The 12,497-nt window shown below is 46.1% G+C and overlaps 1 protein-coding gene across 3 annotated transcripts in view; it reads right to left on the bottom strand.

Annotated features, from left to right (window-relative positions):
- Nucleotides 1-367: 367 nt before the first annotated feature.
- The window catches only part of CACNA1A (calcium voltage-gated channel subunit alpha1 A), a 191,315-nt gene continuing 179,185 nt past the window's right edge, over nucleotides 368-12,497 (bottom strand). For all 3 annotated transcript variants that reach the window (XM_030196931.1, XM_030196930.1, XM_030196929.1), the window contains 3 exons: nucleotides 8,343-8,532; nucleotides 6,307-6,527; nucleotides 368-1,373 (listed from right to left, as the gene is read on the bottom strand). In XM_030196931.1, the coding sequence (XP_030052791.1) occupies nucleotides 759-1,373; nucleotides 6,307-6,527; nucleotides 8,343-8,532 (1,026 nt within the window). In that variant the 3' untranslated portion in view covers nucleotides 368-758. The remainder of the gene's footprint in view (nucleotides 1,374-6,306; nucleotides 6,528-8,342; nucleotides 8,533-12,497) is intronic.

The following is a 12,497-nucleotide window of genomic DNA, read 5'->3' as shown; positions in this document are numbered from 1 at the left end:
CTAAGGAGAACATTTCAATCAAACTTTCTGTGGTTTTAAATCGTTTTGCTTGTTTTGTCTTAAATGTTTTAATTTTTCATGCAGTACATCACAGTCCCGACCCCGTAGCTTCAGACAAGGGGAAAGGCAGAAGAAGGGACAGAACTCTTCAGGCAGAACTGTTTGGCGCAGGAAACGCTGTTTTTTCTCGAATCCGTTTGGCTCTGGATTTTTGTCGTTATTTTTTTGTTGCAGGCAGTAATAGGAAGGGGTTGATATTACCAGCAAGCACTCGTATGTGTGTGTGTCTGTATCTCTCTGTATCTATGTAGTGCCTGTGTATTTGTGTAATGTGAGTCTGTGTGTATGGGTGTGTGTGATGCCACTGTCTTCGTGTGTAGTGTGTGCTGTGAGTGTACTGTGTGAATGTGTGTGGGTGTGTGTGTGAGTGAGATTTATCAGCTCCCTCATCACCACACAAATAGCTGGGCCACAGACTTCGGTGACCCAAGTCAGCAGATGATAAAACTCATCAATATAAGCAAAAAAACAATTTGTTTCCTTCCTTTGGAACGTTTTTCTCTGAAGTGTTTTGGAAAGTGGGTGGCCTGAGTTTCTGTCCAGCCTCAGAGGCTGCTGATGCACTTCCTCCTGGCTTCTCATGAACATGCTCCTGTCCTCCTCTCCCCAGGAGGAGCCGCAGTAGAATCAAACCAGGCAGCAGAAGAGGTGAAGGGGCTGCCTGATTGCTTTTTTTCCATTGCTTCCAGATACCCCCTTCAGCACCAGTCATCATCGTCTGTTTCACTGTACAGTTCATGCATTCCTTTGCGGGAGCCCCCTCCCCGGGGCTTAACTGGTCCATGAGAATGATAGTAACCATTTGGCAACCGCCGCCCATGCCTGGAGGGCGAAACGGAGGCCGTGCCAGCCCGGGAAGTCCTGGGCGGCCGCCCTGAGCTGGGTGTCTGTGTGCTCTCATATGGAAAGGTATCTCCGTTCGGTGCAGTGTAGTCAGGGCTCCTGTAGAAGGTGCCATGCCGTGGTACTGCCGGTGCTTCCGATGTGTGAGGGTTCGGTGCCGACCATCGACTGCTGGTGTGGCGATGCGCACGGGGTGACTCGTTCCGTGGGACTGAGTGCCTCTCCATCCCCGGGGACCGGCTGCCACTCAGCTGCTCTCCTGTGTGGTGGGTGTGTCTTCGAGAACCAGGGCTGGAGATTCGGCATGAATGCTGCTGAGAGCTTGTATTCACGGGCTTGCGGACCACAGGGGAGTAGGACACGTGCGGCCTGGGCGTGGATGGGGTCTGGGGGAGCTGTCTGCGTCCACGCCGAGGGGTGCTGGTGCCAGATGTTGACGGGACTGGGCTCGCACTGACGGAACTACTGCCCTACATGAAAATTGAAAGAAAGCAAATCAAAAGAAAAATACAAGAAAAAGAACCAAGAAGAGGTGGAAGAACAAAGGGGTAGCAACATAACCAGGGGAAACAGACAGAGAGGTAGAGGAGATTGAACATTGTAATGGAAAATAGGGAAAAAGCCACAGCCATAAAAATAAAACAAATGAAAAGACAAAATAAATAAATAAATAAATAAAAATTGAGAAGAGAAATGAAGTTTCGTAAGTTTTGGGGTTAAAATAGCAAAAAAATTTTAAATTGCTCATATGCATCTGAAAAATGAAAAAGAAACAAAGAAACCACAAAGCAAATGAAAATAAATGAGGCAAGCAGCTGGGTCATGAAGCGTGAGTCTACCAACAGTGCTAGTGCGGTGAGGAGAGGAGAGGGAACCCAAGAGAAACAAAGGAAATTGAAAGCCACTGCAGATGTGGTTTCAGTGGAGTAAAGCTGAGAACCACGATAGACAGTGACACAGTGGTGTGGGGCTGAAAGCCACTGCAGATGTGGATACAGTGGAGCAGAGGTGAGAGCCATGATAGACAGTGACACAGTGGATACACAGTGGTGAGGGGCTGAAAGCCACTGCAGATGTGGATACAGTGGAGTAAAGCTGAGAACCACGATAGACAGTGATAGTGGATACACAGTGGTGAGGGGCTGAAAGCCACTGCAGATGTGGTTTCAGTGGAGTAAAGCTGAGAACCACGATAGACAGTGACGCAGTGGATACACAGTGGTGTGGGGCTGAAAGCCACTGCAGATGTGGATACAGTGGAGCAGAGATGAGAGCCACGATAGACAGTGACACAGTGGTGTGGGGCTGAAAGCCACTGCAGATGTGGATACAGTGGAGCAGAGATAAGAGCCATGATAGACAGTGACACAGTGGTGTGGGGCTGAAAGCCACTGCAGATGTGGATTCAGTGGAGTAAAGCTGAGAACCACGATAGACAGTGACACAGTGGATACACAGTGGTGTGGAGCTGAAAGCCACTGCAGATGTGGATACAGTGGAGCAGAGATGAGAGCCACGATAGACAGTGACACAGTGGTGTGGGGCTGAAAGCCACTGCAGATGTGGATTCAGTGGAGTAAAGCTGAGAACCACGATAGTGACACAGTGGATACACAGTGATGTGGGGCTGAAAGCCACTGCAGATGTGGATACAGTGGAGCAGAGTTGAGAGCCACGATAGACAGTGACACAGTGGTGTGGGGCTAAAAGCCACTGCAGATGTGGATACAGTGGAGCAGAGATAAGAGTCATGATAGACAGTGACACCGTGGTGTGGGGCTGAAAGCCACTGCAGATGTGGATTCTGTGGAGTAAAGCTGAGAACCACGATAGACAGTGACACAGTGGATACACAGTGGTGTGGGGCTGAAAGCCACTGCAGATGTGGATACAGTGGAGCAGAGATGAGAGCCACGATAGACAGTGACACAGTGGTGTGGGGCTGAAAGCCACTGCAGATGTGGATTCTGTGGAGTAAAGCTGAGAACCACGATAGACAGTGACACAGTGGATACACAGTGGTGTGGGGCTGAAAGCCACTGCAGATGTGGATACAGTGGAGCAGAGATGAGAGCCACGATAGGCAGTGATACAGTGGATACACAGTGTTGTAGGGCTGAAAGCCACCACAAGTGTGGACGTAGCAGAACTGAGAGCCTTGATTGGCAGGGAAACACTTGAAACGTGGTGGCATGGTCTTAAAGCCACTTCAGGCACGAACATGTTGGAAAAAGAGCTGAGAGCTGCAATAAGCAGGAAGTACTGTAGAGATGGCACTGTATGATATAGCACAACTATAGCATAACTCTACTACTCTATAGCTTTATTATCTTTGTGACACTTGTAACCCATGCTTTGTAAGCCGTACTGAACCTGCTATTGAGCGGGAAAGAGCGGGGTATAAATGTAACAAATAAATAAAACTGTGGTGCTGAGTCACTGCAGGTTTAGATGTGGTGGAGCAGAACTGAGAGCTGTGATAGGCAGGGACACAATGGAGACATAGGGCCTGTTAAATAGCGCTTAGCCAGCTAAATGCCAATATTCAGTGCAACATAGCCAGTTATCACCACTGGATACTAGCGCATAATGGCTACCAGCTATCCGTGACTATCAAGTGCTATCCAGCTAGGTTTAGTGGGCAAATCGTACCTAAATAGCTGTTCTATCTTTAGCCACTATTAACTTAAAACTGTCCAGCACTGAATAGTCAAATAGCTGGTTACGTTAAAGCCAGCCAAAAAAAACAACCCTGGATATTCAATGCCAGTCAGCAGAAACAGCATGGCATTGAATATCCGAGTTCAGCACCAGCGGTGGCAAAATATCAGTGGGAAAGTGTCTTACATTCATGTTAACACTATGAGTATATATAATATTGTGCACAGTGTGTGGTTGGAACTTGCTCTTTATACCTGTGCTACAGTTTGTGTATGAAGTGTTCTTACATTCATGTAAGACATCAAAAGGGTCATATCTGGAGAGCTTTGTGTACCAATGCCTGTAGTATGGGAAACAAATTTCTAGATCTAGAGGCTGTATATAGGACCATAGAAAACAAATGCTAATTAGAATGATTGTGTAGTAGTCCAGGACCAATTTTCAGAAGACTGTGTTGGCGAGAAGCTGGCTAAACTAAAAACCAAATGATGGGGTTGCTCCATTGTTTGAGCTCTTCAATTCTTCCTTAGAGTCTGGAGTGGTCCTGGAGGACTGGAAAAGAGCAGATGTAGTCCGTCTGCACAAGAGCAGAAGTAAAAAGGAGGTTGGAATTTACAGACCTGTTAGTCTTACCTCAGTGGCGAATAAACTAATGGAAATGCTTCTAAAGCAGAGGATTGTGAGGTTTCTAGAATCAAATGGACTGCAGGACCCGAGGCATCATGGTTTCAGTAGCAGCAGATCTTGTCAGACAAATCTGATTGATTTTTTTGACTGGGTGACCAAACAGTTGGATACGGGAGGGGCACTAGATGTGGTGTACTTGGATAAATAAATTGAGTGCCCTAAGTATGGGACCTAAAGTTATTGACTGGGTTAAAAACTGGTTAAATGGAAGGAGACAGAGGGTAGTGCTAAATGGAGCTTGCTCCGAGGAAAAGGATGTTATCAGTGGTGTGCTGCAGGGATCGGTCATTAGGCCGGCTCTTTTTAACATCTTTGTGAGTCATATTGTTGAAGAACTGTCTGGTAAGGTGTGTCTCTTTGCGGGTGATACCAAACTCTGTAATAGGGTTGACACCCCGGAGGGTGTAGATAGCATAAGAAAGGATCATAAGAAGCTTGAACAATGGTCCAATAATTGACAACTAAGATCTAATGCTAAAAAATGCAGGGTCATACACTTGGTTTGCAACAATTCAAGGGAACGGTATATTATAGGGGGTGAAGTACTTCTGTGTATGAATGAAGGGCGGGACTTAGGGATGATCGTATCTGATGATCTTAAGGTGGCCAAGCAGATAGAAAAGGCGATGGTCAAAGCCTGAAGGATGCTCAGGTGCATAGGGAGAGGACCAGTAGGAAAAAAGAGGTGATAAGTCTCTGTTGAGGCCCCATTTAGAATACTGTGTGCAATTCTGGAGGATATAAACAGCATGTAGTCAGACCAGAAGGCGACTACAAAATTGGTCAGTTTTCTCTGTCATAAAACATATGGGGACAGGCTTATGAACCTCAACATCTATAAATTGAAAGAGAGGTGGGAGAGAGGGGATATGATAGCGATGTTTAAATATCTCCGTGGCATTAATGTACAGGAGGTAAGCCTCTTTCAAGTGAAGGAAAACTCTGGAATGACAGAGCATAGGATGAAGTTAAGATGTGATAGGCTCAGGAGTAATTTAAGGAAATACGTTTTCATGGAAGGATGGTGGATGTGTTGAATAGGGTGGAGATGGTGGAGACAAGGACTGTGTCTGAATTTAAGAAAGCATAGGACAGGAGGAGATAGTGGATGCTGAGGATGGGCAGACTGAATGGGCCTTTTGCCCTTATCTTCCATCTTGTTTCTATAGTGGCATTGGGCTGCTGCAGGTGTGGACATGATGGAGCAGAGCTAAGAACCATGATAAACAGAGACTTTGTGGAATCATGGGACTGAAAACCACCTCATTTGGGGTCACAGCAGAGCAGATCTGAGGCTGCTATGGGCTTGGACACAGTTCAGACACAGAAAAGAGTAGTTTAGAAACACTGAGGGTGGGGAACACGGAGACACAAAGTCATTGCAAGCAGGGATACAGGCTGAGCAGATCTGAAAGCCGCTGCAAGTGGAGATAGAGTGAAGACATATTGAAGTCACTGCAGGAAAGGACAGTGGAGAGAGATGGAGACCCACTATAGGTGGGGACACAACAGTTCCTCTTCCCGTATTATCAGCCCAGACTGAGTCCCTCTCCTCCTGCCACCAATCCACTAAGAGACCACTTTCCCAGTATCAGCAGCCCAGACTGAGGAGCCTTTTCCAACTATTACCAATCCCAATGAGTTCCAATTGAGAGATATCCCTCTTTCTGTCAGAGTCCTCTCCCAATATCACCAGTATACAAAGCATTAGCTTTTCTATGACCGGTATGAACCAGTCTCTGGAAGACTACAATGGCATGAGCCTTCATCACACCTACCTAGGGATTTCTTGCTTGTTTTAACACATCTTTTCATGCCGCTGAGCCATGTAGCAGTCTGCAGACTTGGGCTCCCTCCAGAACCCAGTGCTCTGCAGCCTGGTCACTAGCTGTAGCTGTGGTTCTGGTTCCTTGAGCTGTAGAAACCTCATGAGCATTGAGCGAGGGAAGGCTTACCAGTGTCCTACAGCGAGGGAAAGGTCAGCATGAGGTTTGCCTTCCCTTAGTGACTGGTGCCATCTGCCTCACTTGTATCTGTTGAGGAAGTCAGACCCACCTGCCTGTATGGGCCACACTCCCGGCCCTCGCTGGGAGAGCGGGACCAGCGCCGGCTGTAGTCATGGTGGTCCTTGTCTGATGACGTGTGATGGTGATGGTGGTGGTGGTGATGGTGATGGTGATGGTGTTTTCTGTCCTTAGATCTTCCTCGTTCCTGGTCCCTCTCTTTAGGGGGCAGATCTCCCGACTGTGTGGTGATGCTTAGGTCTGTTCCTAGCCCTGGTGTGGGGAGAGAAGACACACAAAGAGAATCTGAGACTCAGAGTCACCGGCACATAGACAGGAAAGGAAACTCTGACACTAATTGGTGCAAAGAGGCCATATGCACGTTTCAGTGCCATTACAAACAAAAGCTGCTTCCCTAGCACGGTCCATCTATCACTTAACGACCAGCCACAAATATCACACACAGAGAATAACCCCATCAGGTGCTGTTCACTGGGACTCTATGGCCACCATGGCAACTTGATCGGCAACACAGCAGAGTCAGGGATACCACATCTAGCGCCCGGTCTCCCCACACTTCCTAGAGCAGTATCCACACAGGCAGTGAGAGAGGTGAAAACCTCAGTACACACAGTGCTATGCAGACAGCTAAGAGCAGTTCATTGCCTGACCACCAGATGTCACTAAAAGATCAGGTCTTCCTCCCCCCCCCCCCCCCCCCCCCCCGCAGCTAGTTGAGAATTCAGAGATAATTCTGATCTAGGGACTGCAGATTTGGATCACATCGAGAGCTTTAGATACAGTATCACTCACATACAGTCACAGAGCAGGCACAAGCAACAGGGATGTTCATGTTAATGGGACTATTATTCAGCAGACTGCTAAAACCTGTCATTTCTTTCTCTATAATATCACCAAAATTTGCCCTTTCCTTTCTGAACACACTACCAGAACCCTCATCCACACTCTTATCACCTCTCGCTTAGACTACTGCAACTTGCTTCTCAAAGGTCTCCCATTTAGCCATCTCTCTCCTCTTCAATCTGTTCAAAATTCTGCTGCACGACTAATATTCCACCAGTGTCGTTATGCTCATATTAGCCCTCTCCTCAAGTCACTTCACTGGCTCCCTATCCGTTTCCGCATACAGTTCAAACTCCTTTTATTAACCTATAAGTGCATTCACTCTGCAGCTCCTCAGCACCTCTCCACTCTCGTCTCTCCCTACATTCCTCCCCGGGAACTCCGTTCACTGGGTAAATCTCTCTTATCTGCACCCTTCTCCTCCACTGCTAACGCCAGACTCCGTTCCTTTTATCTTGCTGCACCATATGCCTGGAATAGACTTCCTGAGCTGGTATGTCAAGCTCCATCTCTGGCCGTCTTCAAATCTAAGCTAAAAGCCCACCTTTTTGATGCTGCTTTTAACTCCTAACCCTTATTCACTTGTTCAGAACTCTTATTTTATCATCCTCACTTTAATATTCCCTTATCTCTTGTTTGTCTGTCCTAATTAGATTGTAAGCTCTGTCGAGCAGGGACTGTCCCTTCATGTTCAAGTGTACAGCGCTGCGTACGTCTAGTAGCGCTATAGAAATGATAAGTAGTAGTAGTAGTAAGATACTGAAAACATATCCCTCGAATGACTGCCAATCCCCGCTCCCTCCCAGGAATATAGGGCTTGTTCCCTTAACACACATAAGCAGCATTATCAGCTCAACTCCCACAGACAGATACACTCACACAGAAAACATTAGGGGTGCTGCACACTCCCGCAGATACATAAGCTCCTAACCCTGAGCGCAGAAAACACCAGGGTGTCGCACACTCCTAACTCTCATACCCAACAAGTTTGTAATCCAGTGCTCCATTGGAGTCCTCATCATTTCTGCTAGATCCAGCCACATGCTACTCCAGAGCTGTTCTGAGCTCCCTGGACATGTCCTCTGAAAGCTGTGACATTTACCCCACTTCCGCCTGTGCTCTGCTTTTCCCTGCTCACTCGGCATACTCTTCATTCTGTAATCGCAGCTCCATCCTTCCTCCATGCACATCATACACTCTCAGCATGCAGTCAAAAGCTCTGACCTGTGTCTATGTCTGTATATCTGCTGAGTGACCGCTCGGACGTTCGATGGCTTCTTTCCCTCCGTCGCTGGACCTGGTTCTCCTCTGGTACAACCCTCTCCAGGGAATACTCATCCAATCGAATGCCTTTTGTGTGTGGGTGTCCCAACATGGAGGCTGAGCGCTTCATTGGGCTGGCGTCAGCAATGGTCTGTAAATCAGAGGTTGATATAAACATGCTGGTTCAGCACAGAAGGGAAGCTGCCTTAGGGTACACTTACTTGGGCATGCCTCAACCCCCGATGCCACAGAGATGCCCTCATTTGTGCACCTGGTAAGGAGATTGGAAAAACAGCAGCTGCCCTGAAACCTCTTTATCCTGAGGGTGAACTGAGACACTAAAGGATAAAGTGATTCTCCCCCCCCCCCCCCCACCCAGGTTACTGGGAACACAGCAGGGGTCTGGGACTGAGGCACAAGGAGAGAATGTGACCCCCCTCCTCTGAGGTCACATGGTGTCAGGGACTGAGGCTTAGGGAGAGAATGGGACATACTCCAGGGTCTTACACAAAGAGTGCCAGAGGTGGGGATTATAACTCACCCTAATGCCACACGCAGAGTTTGTATCAGAGCTGAGGATTAGAAATGTCAGTGACTTCCCCAAGGTCAAACACAGAGAATCAGTGAGAGAACCAGGCACAGGGGGCAGAGAGACTCACCCTGAGGTCACACACAGTGACAGAGCTGGGAATTAGAACTGAGGCGCAGGAGAGAAAGGGGCTCACCCTAAGGTCACACACAGTGACAGAGCTGGGGATTAGGACAGAGGCACAGGAGAGAAAAGGACTCACCCTGAGGCCACATATAGAGTCCATGACGGAACTGGGGCTTAGAACTGGAAAGTGACTCACCCCAGAGAGACTCAGTGGCAGTGCTGGAATTATACCCTGATGCCCTGCCCATGACTAGCACTTACTCTTCAGCCCCTCTTTCAGTCTGCACATTAAAAGCATGATTTTACAGCCCTATGTCCACAGAAGAATACAACTTCAAAATTGTAGCAAAGGGAATCTATAGAACAAACTGTCTCAAAATTCTCCTGTAGTACAATTGTCAGTCCCAGTAAGTAATATTAAGGAAAAAACATTATTCCACAGCAAAAAAAAAAAAAAATTACTTGAGAGCCAGCCAAGATGAACACCGATACAATCACGTTTTGAGCTCCCAGGTCTGCATCAGGGCAAACATAAGGTTGAAATGAGTTTGTCTATATATTTGATACATTGAGAGCACTCATCCTGATGCAGAGCTGGGAGTTTGGAATGGGAATGTGCTGGAATTCATCTTGGCTAGCTGTCAAGTTATATATATATATATATATATATATATATATATATATATATATATTGTTGTGCAATGAATTTTTTTTCCTTAATTAGTCACTGGGACCGATGATTGTACTGTGGGAGATTTTTGAGACAGTATGTCATATAGCTACCCGTTCTGATGATCCCTTTGCCACACTTTTGATGATGTTGTATTCATCTCTGGACATACGAGTTTATTTAATGTGTGGGGGTTTACTAGGAAGTGTTCTGTTTGTTTCACCTCTACAAAATATTTTTTTGGACTTTTCTTGTTTTGTAAAGACACATAGGTGCCTAATGCCTTTATAAAATAAGGTTTCCAGATCCAACTCTGTTATCATGCAAATGTCCATGTACCTGCTTCAAAAAAGCTGTAAATGCATGTGTGTGCACTGCGTTTGTACCCATGTACTTCATAGAGAACATGTGAACACTGCATCTGTCCCTGCTTCCCCAGACTGCATCCCCTAGGAATGGATGCATATGGTATGATTGTTTCCATGTGCATATTCAGCCACACAATTTTAAGCACGTAAAACAGGCTTTATGCAGAGAAAGATTATCCAAGGTGAATTTAACACCTAGAGTGAAGAGTGTGATAAGTAAGATGAATAAGACCATAACCTGTATTAGGGGACAATCCACAAATATCACAGAATTGAATGCAAAAATTATTACTGGGAGAATTCTACCAATAAAGATATAGGGGTAGAGGAAGCATAGAAAGATAACAGTAAGAATAAAGTCATTGCGAGCAGAGGTGTCCCTGATAGATGAGTATCTAAAAGGATCACAACTTAAGAGCAAGTTTGTAGGGATATGAAGAGAACAGGAAAGGAGATATAAAAAAAAAACTGTATAGAGAGAACCCAAAACAATTTTACAGGGAACTGGGAAAGAGCATAAGTACAACGTAACTACAACCGACTAAAGATGAAACAGAAATGTTCTGGGGAAGTTTATACGAGGATCCTGTAGACCACAACCGAGAAGCAGAGTGGCTACCCAGCATACAGGAGAATCTGGAAAAAGCAAACATTAAGGTTATGGAATGGCCTGATGTAACAACAAATGAACTGGAAAACAGGTTAAGAAAAGCCCCAAACTGGAAGAGCACTGGCCCAAGATGGAGTCGCCAGTTTTTGGCTCAGCTAACATCCTTACACCAAGACCTGGGAGACTGCAAAAATTATTTGGACAGGCAGCTAGACAACACCACTGTGGCTAAGAATGAATAGAACACTTCTTCCAAAGGGAGATCCGAGTAACATTCCCCAAAATTAATACAGACCCAACACTTGTCTGTCTAGAGTCTATAAGTTGTTCACTACAACAGATGCCAACAGAATATGTGATCATATCACTCTAATAACATCATGGCAGTAGAACAAAGGAGCAATAAGAAGGGAGAATATGGAACCAAGGACCAGTTAATGCTGAATAAAGCCATCATAATCAGTGCTAAGAAAAGCAGAAGTCTCAGTGTAGTGTGTATTGATTATGAGAAAGCCTTTCACAGCATTCTACATTACTGAATAATAAATTGCCTTGAAATGTACAAAATAAACTCTGGATTGATCGAATACATCAAGTTCACCGTGAAAATATGGCAAACCATGTTCCACCTGAAATATGCAGATGGACAGTTTGTCATTCCTAACATCAAGATCCAATGAAACATATTTCAGGGAGTCTCCCTGTCACCGCTTCTGTTTTGTGTGGCCCTTAATCTACTGACTGAGAATCTTATTAAGTCTATGGGTTCTGAGTTTAGCTTCACTCCTAATGATGCCAATGAACCAGAGGTTTCGTCATGCTTACTGTTTGTAGATGACCTGAAACTCTACAGTTCCAGTGATCAGCAATTAGGGTTCTCAATGCTACTAATTAGGGGACAATGCTCAACTCCCAGAGTCAAATTTAAAACCTGTCACAAAAAGACTCCAGTGTAATTTAGATATCAAAAAAACTTTTATTCATTATACTTTAGTGTCATCCGGCGGTTTTTGGTGCCAAGATGGCGTTTTAAACGGACGCACCTGAAGTTGCTCTCGAGGAAGCTCCGGTCTTCAGCTCCGTTGGTGCTTCTGTCTCCTCGTTTTTTCGGATGGGGAAGCGGAGGGGAAAGGTCAGGGAACTTCCCTCGGTTCCAGAGACCATCCCAACGTTGAAGCAGACGACCCTGCAATTCTCCAAGCAACAATCGGGGCCTCGGGGCACTTCGACCCCTACTGCAACTCTCGACGCTTTGCCGCCGATTGAGAGTCCTAACGGGGCTTCCTTGAGCCCTGTGGATCGTATTGCTCCGCCTCAGCCTGGGAGAGAGGTGTTTGCAGCCCGAACAGCGACGGAAGCCGAAGGGGCTCAATCGAACCTGTCTGAGGGAAGGTCTGCAGCCATAGAGAATGGAGCTCATGAACGAGAGCAGTTAATTCAATCAGCCTCACAGGTATTACCTCAAGATATTGTTTTAAAACTATCTCGAACTGAAGCCCAATCTCAATCTCTCCCAGCTTTAAGTGGCGTGGTTAGACCAGCAGTAGTGACACTTGAGTCACTGTGGGACATGGTGTACAGCATTCAGGTTTCTATGCAGAATACTTTGAAAGAACATACTGGTGATATTAAAGTTTTGTCTGAAGCTGCGCTGCTCCAAGCGCAAGTGACTGCACAGCAGACCTTGAAATTAGATAAAGTGAATAATGAGCTTCAAGAAATGGGGAATTTGGAAACTGCATTGGTCAAAGACAATAATTTCATGCATAAACGAATGGAGTACCTGGAGAACCAGGTTAGGAAACTTAACCTT

This window comes from Microcaecilia unicolor, chromosome 3 (genome assembly GCF_901765095.1).
Source record: "Microcaecilia unicolor chromosome 3, aMicUni1.1, whole genome shotgun sequence".
Taxonomy (NCBI): domain Eukaryota; kingdom Metazoa; phylum Chordata; class Amphibia; order Gymnophiona; family Siphonopidae; genus Microcaecilia; species Microcaecilia unicolor.
The sequence above is the reverse complement of the archived record's forward strand: the minus strand, read 5'-3'. Positions and strand labels throughout refer to the sequence as shown.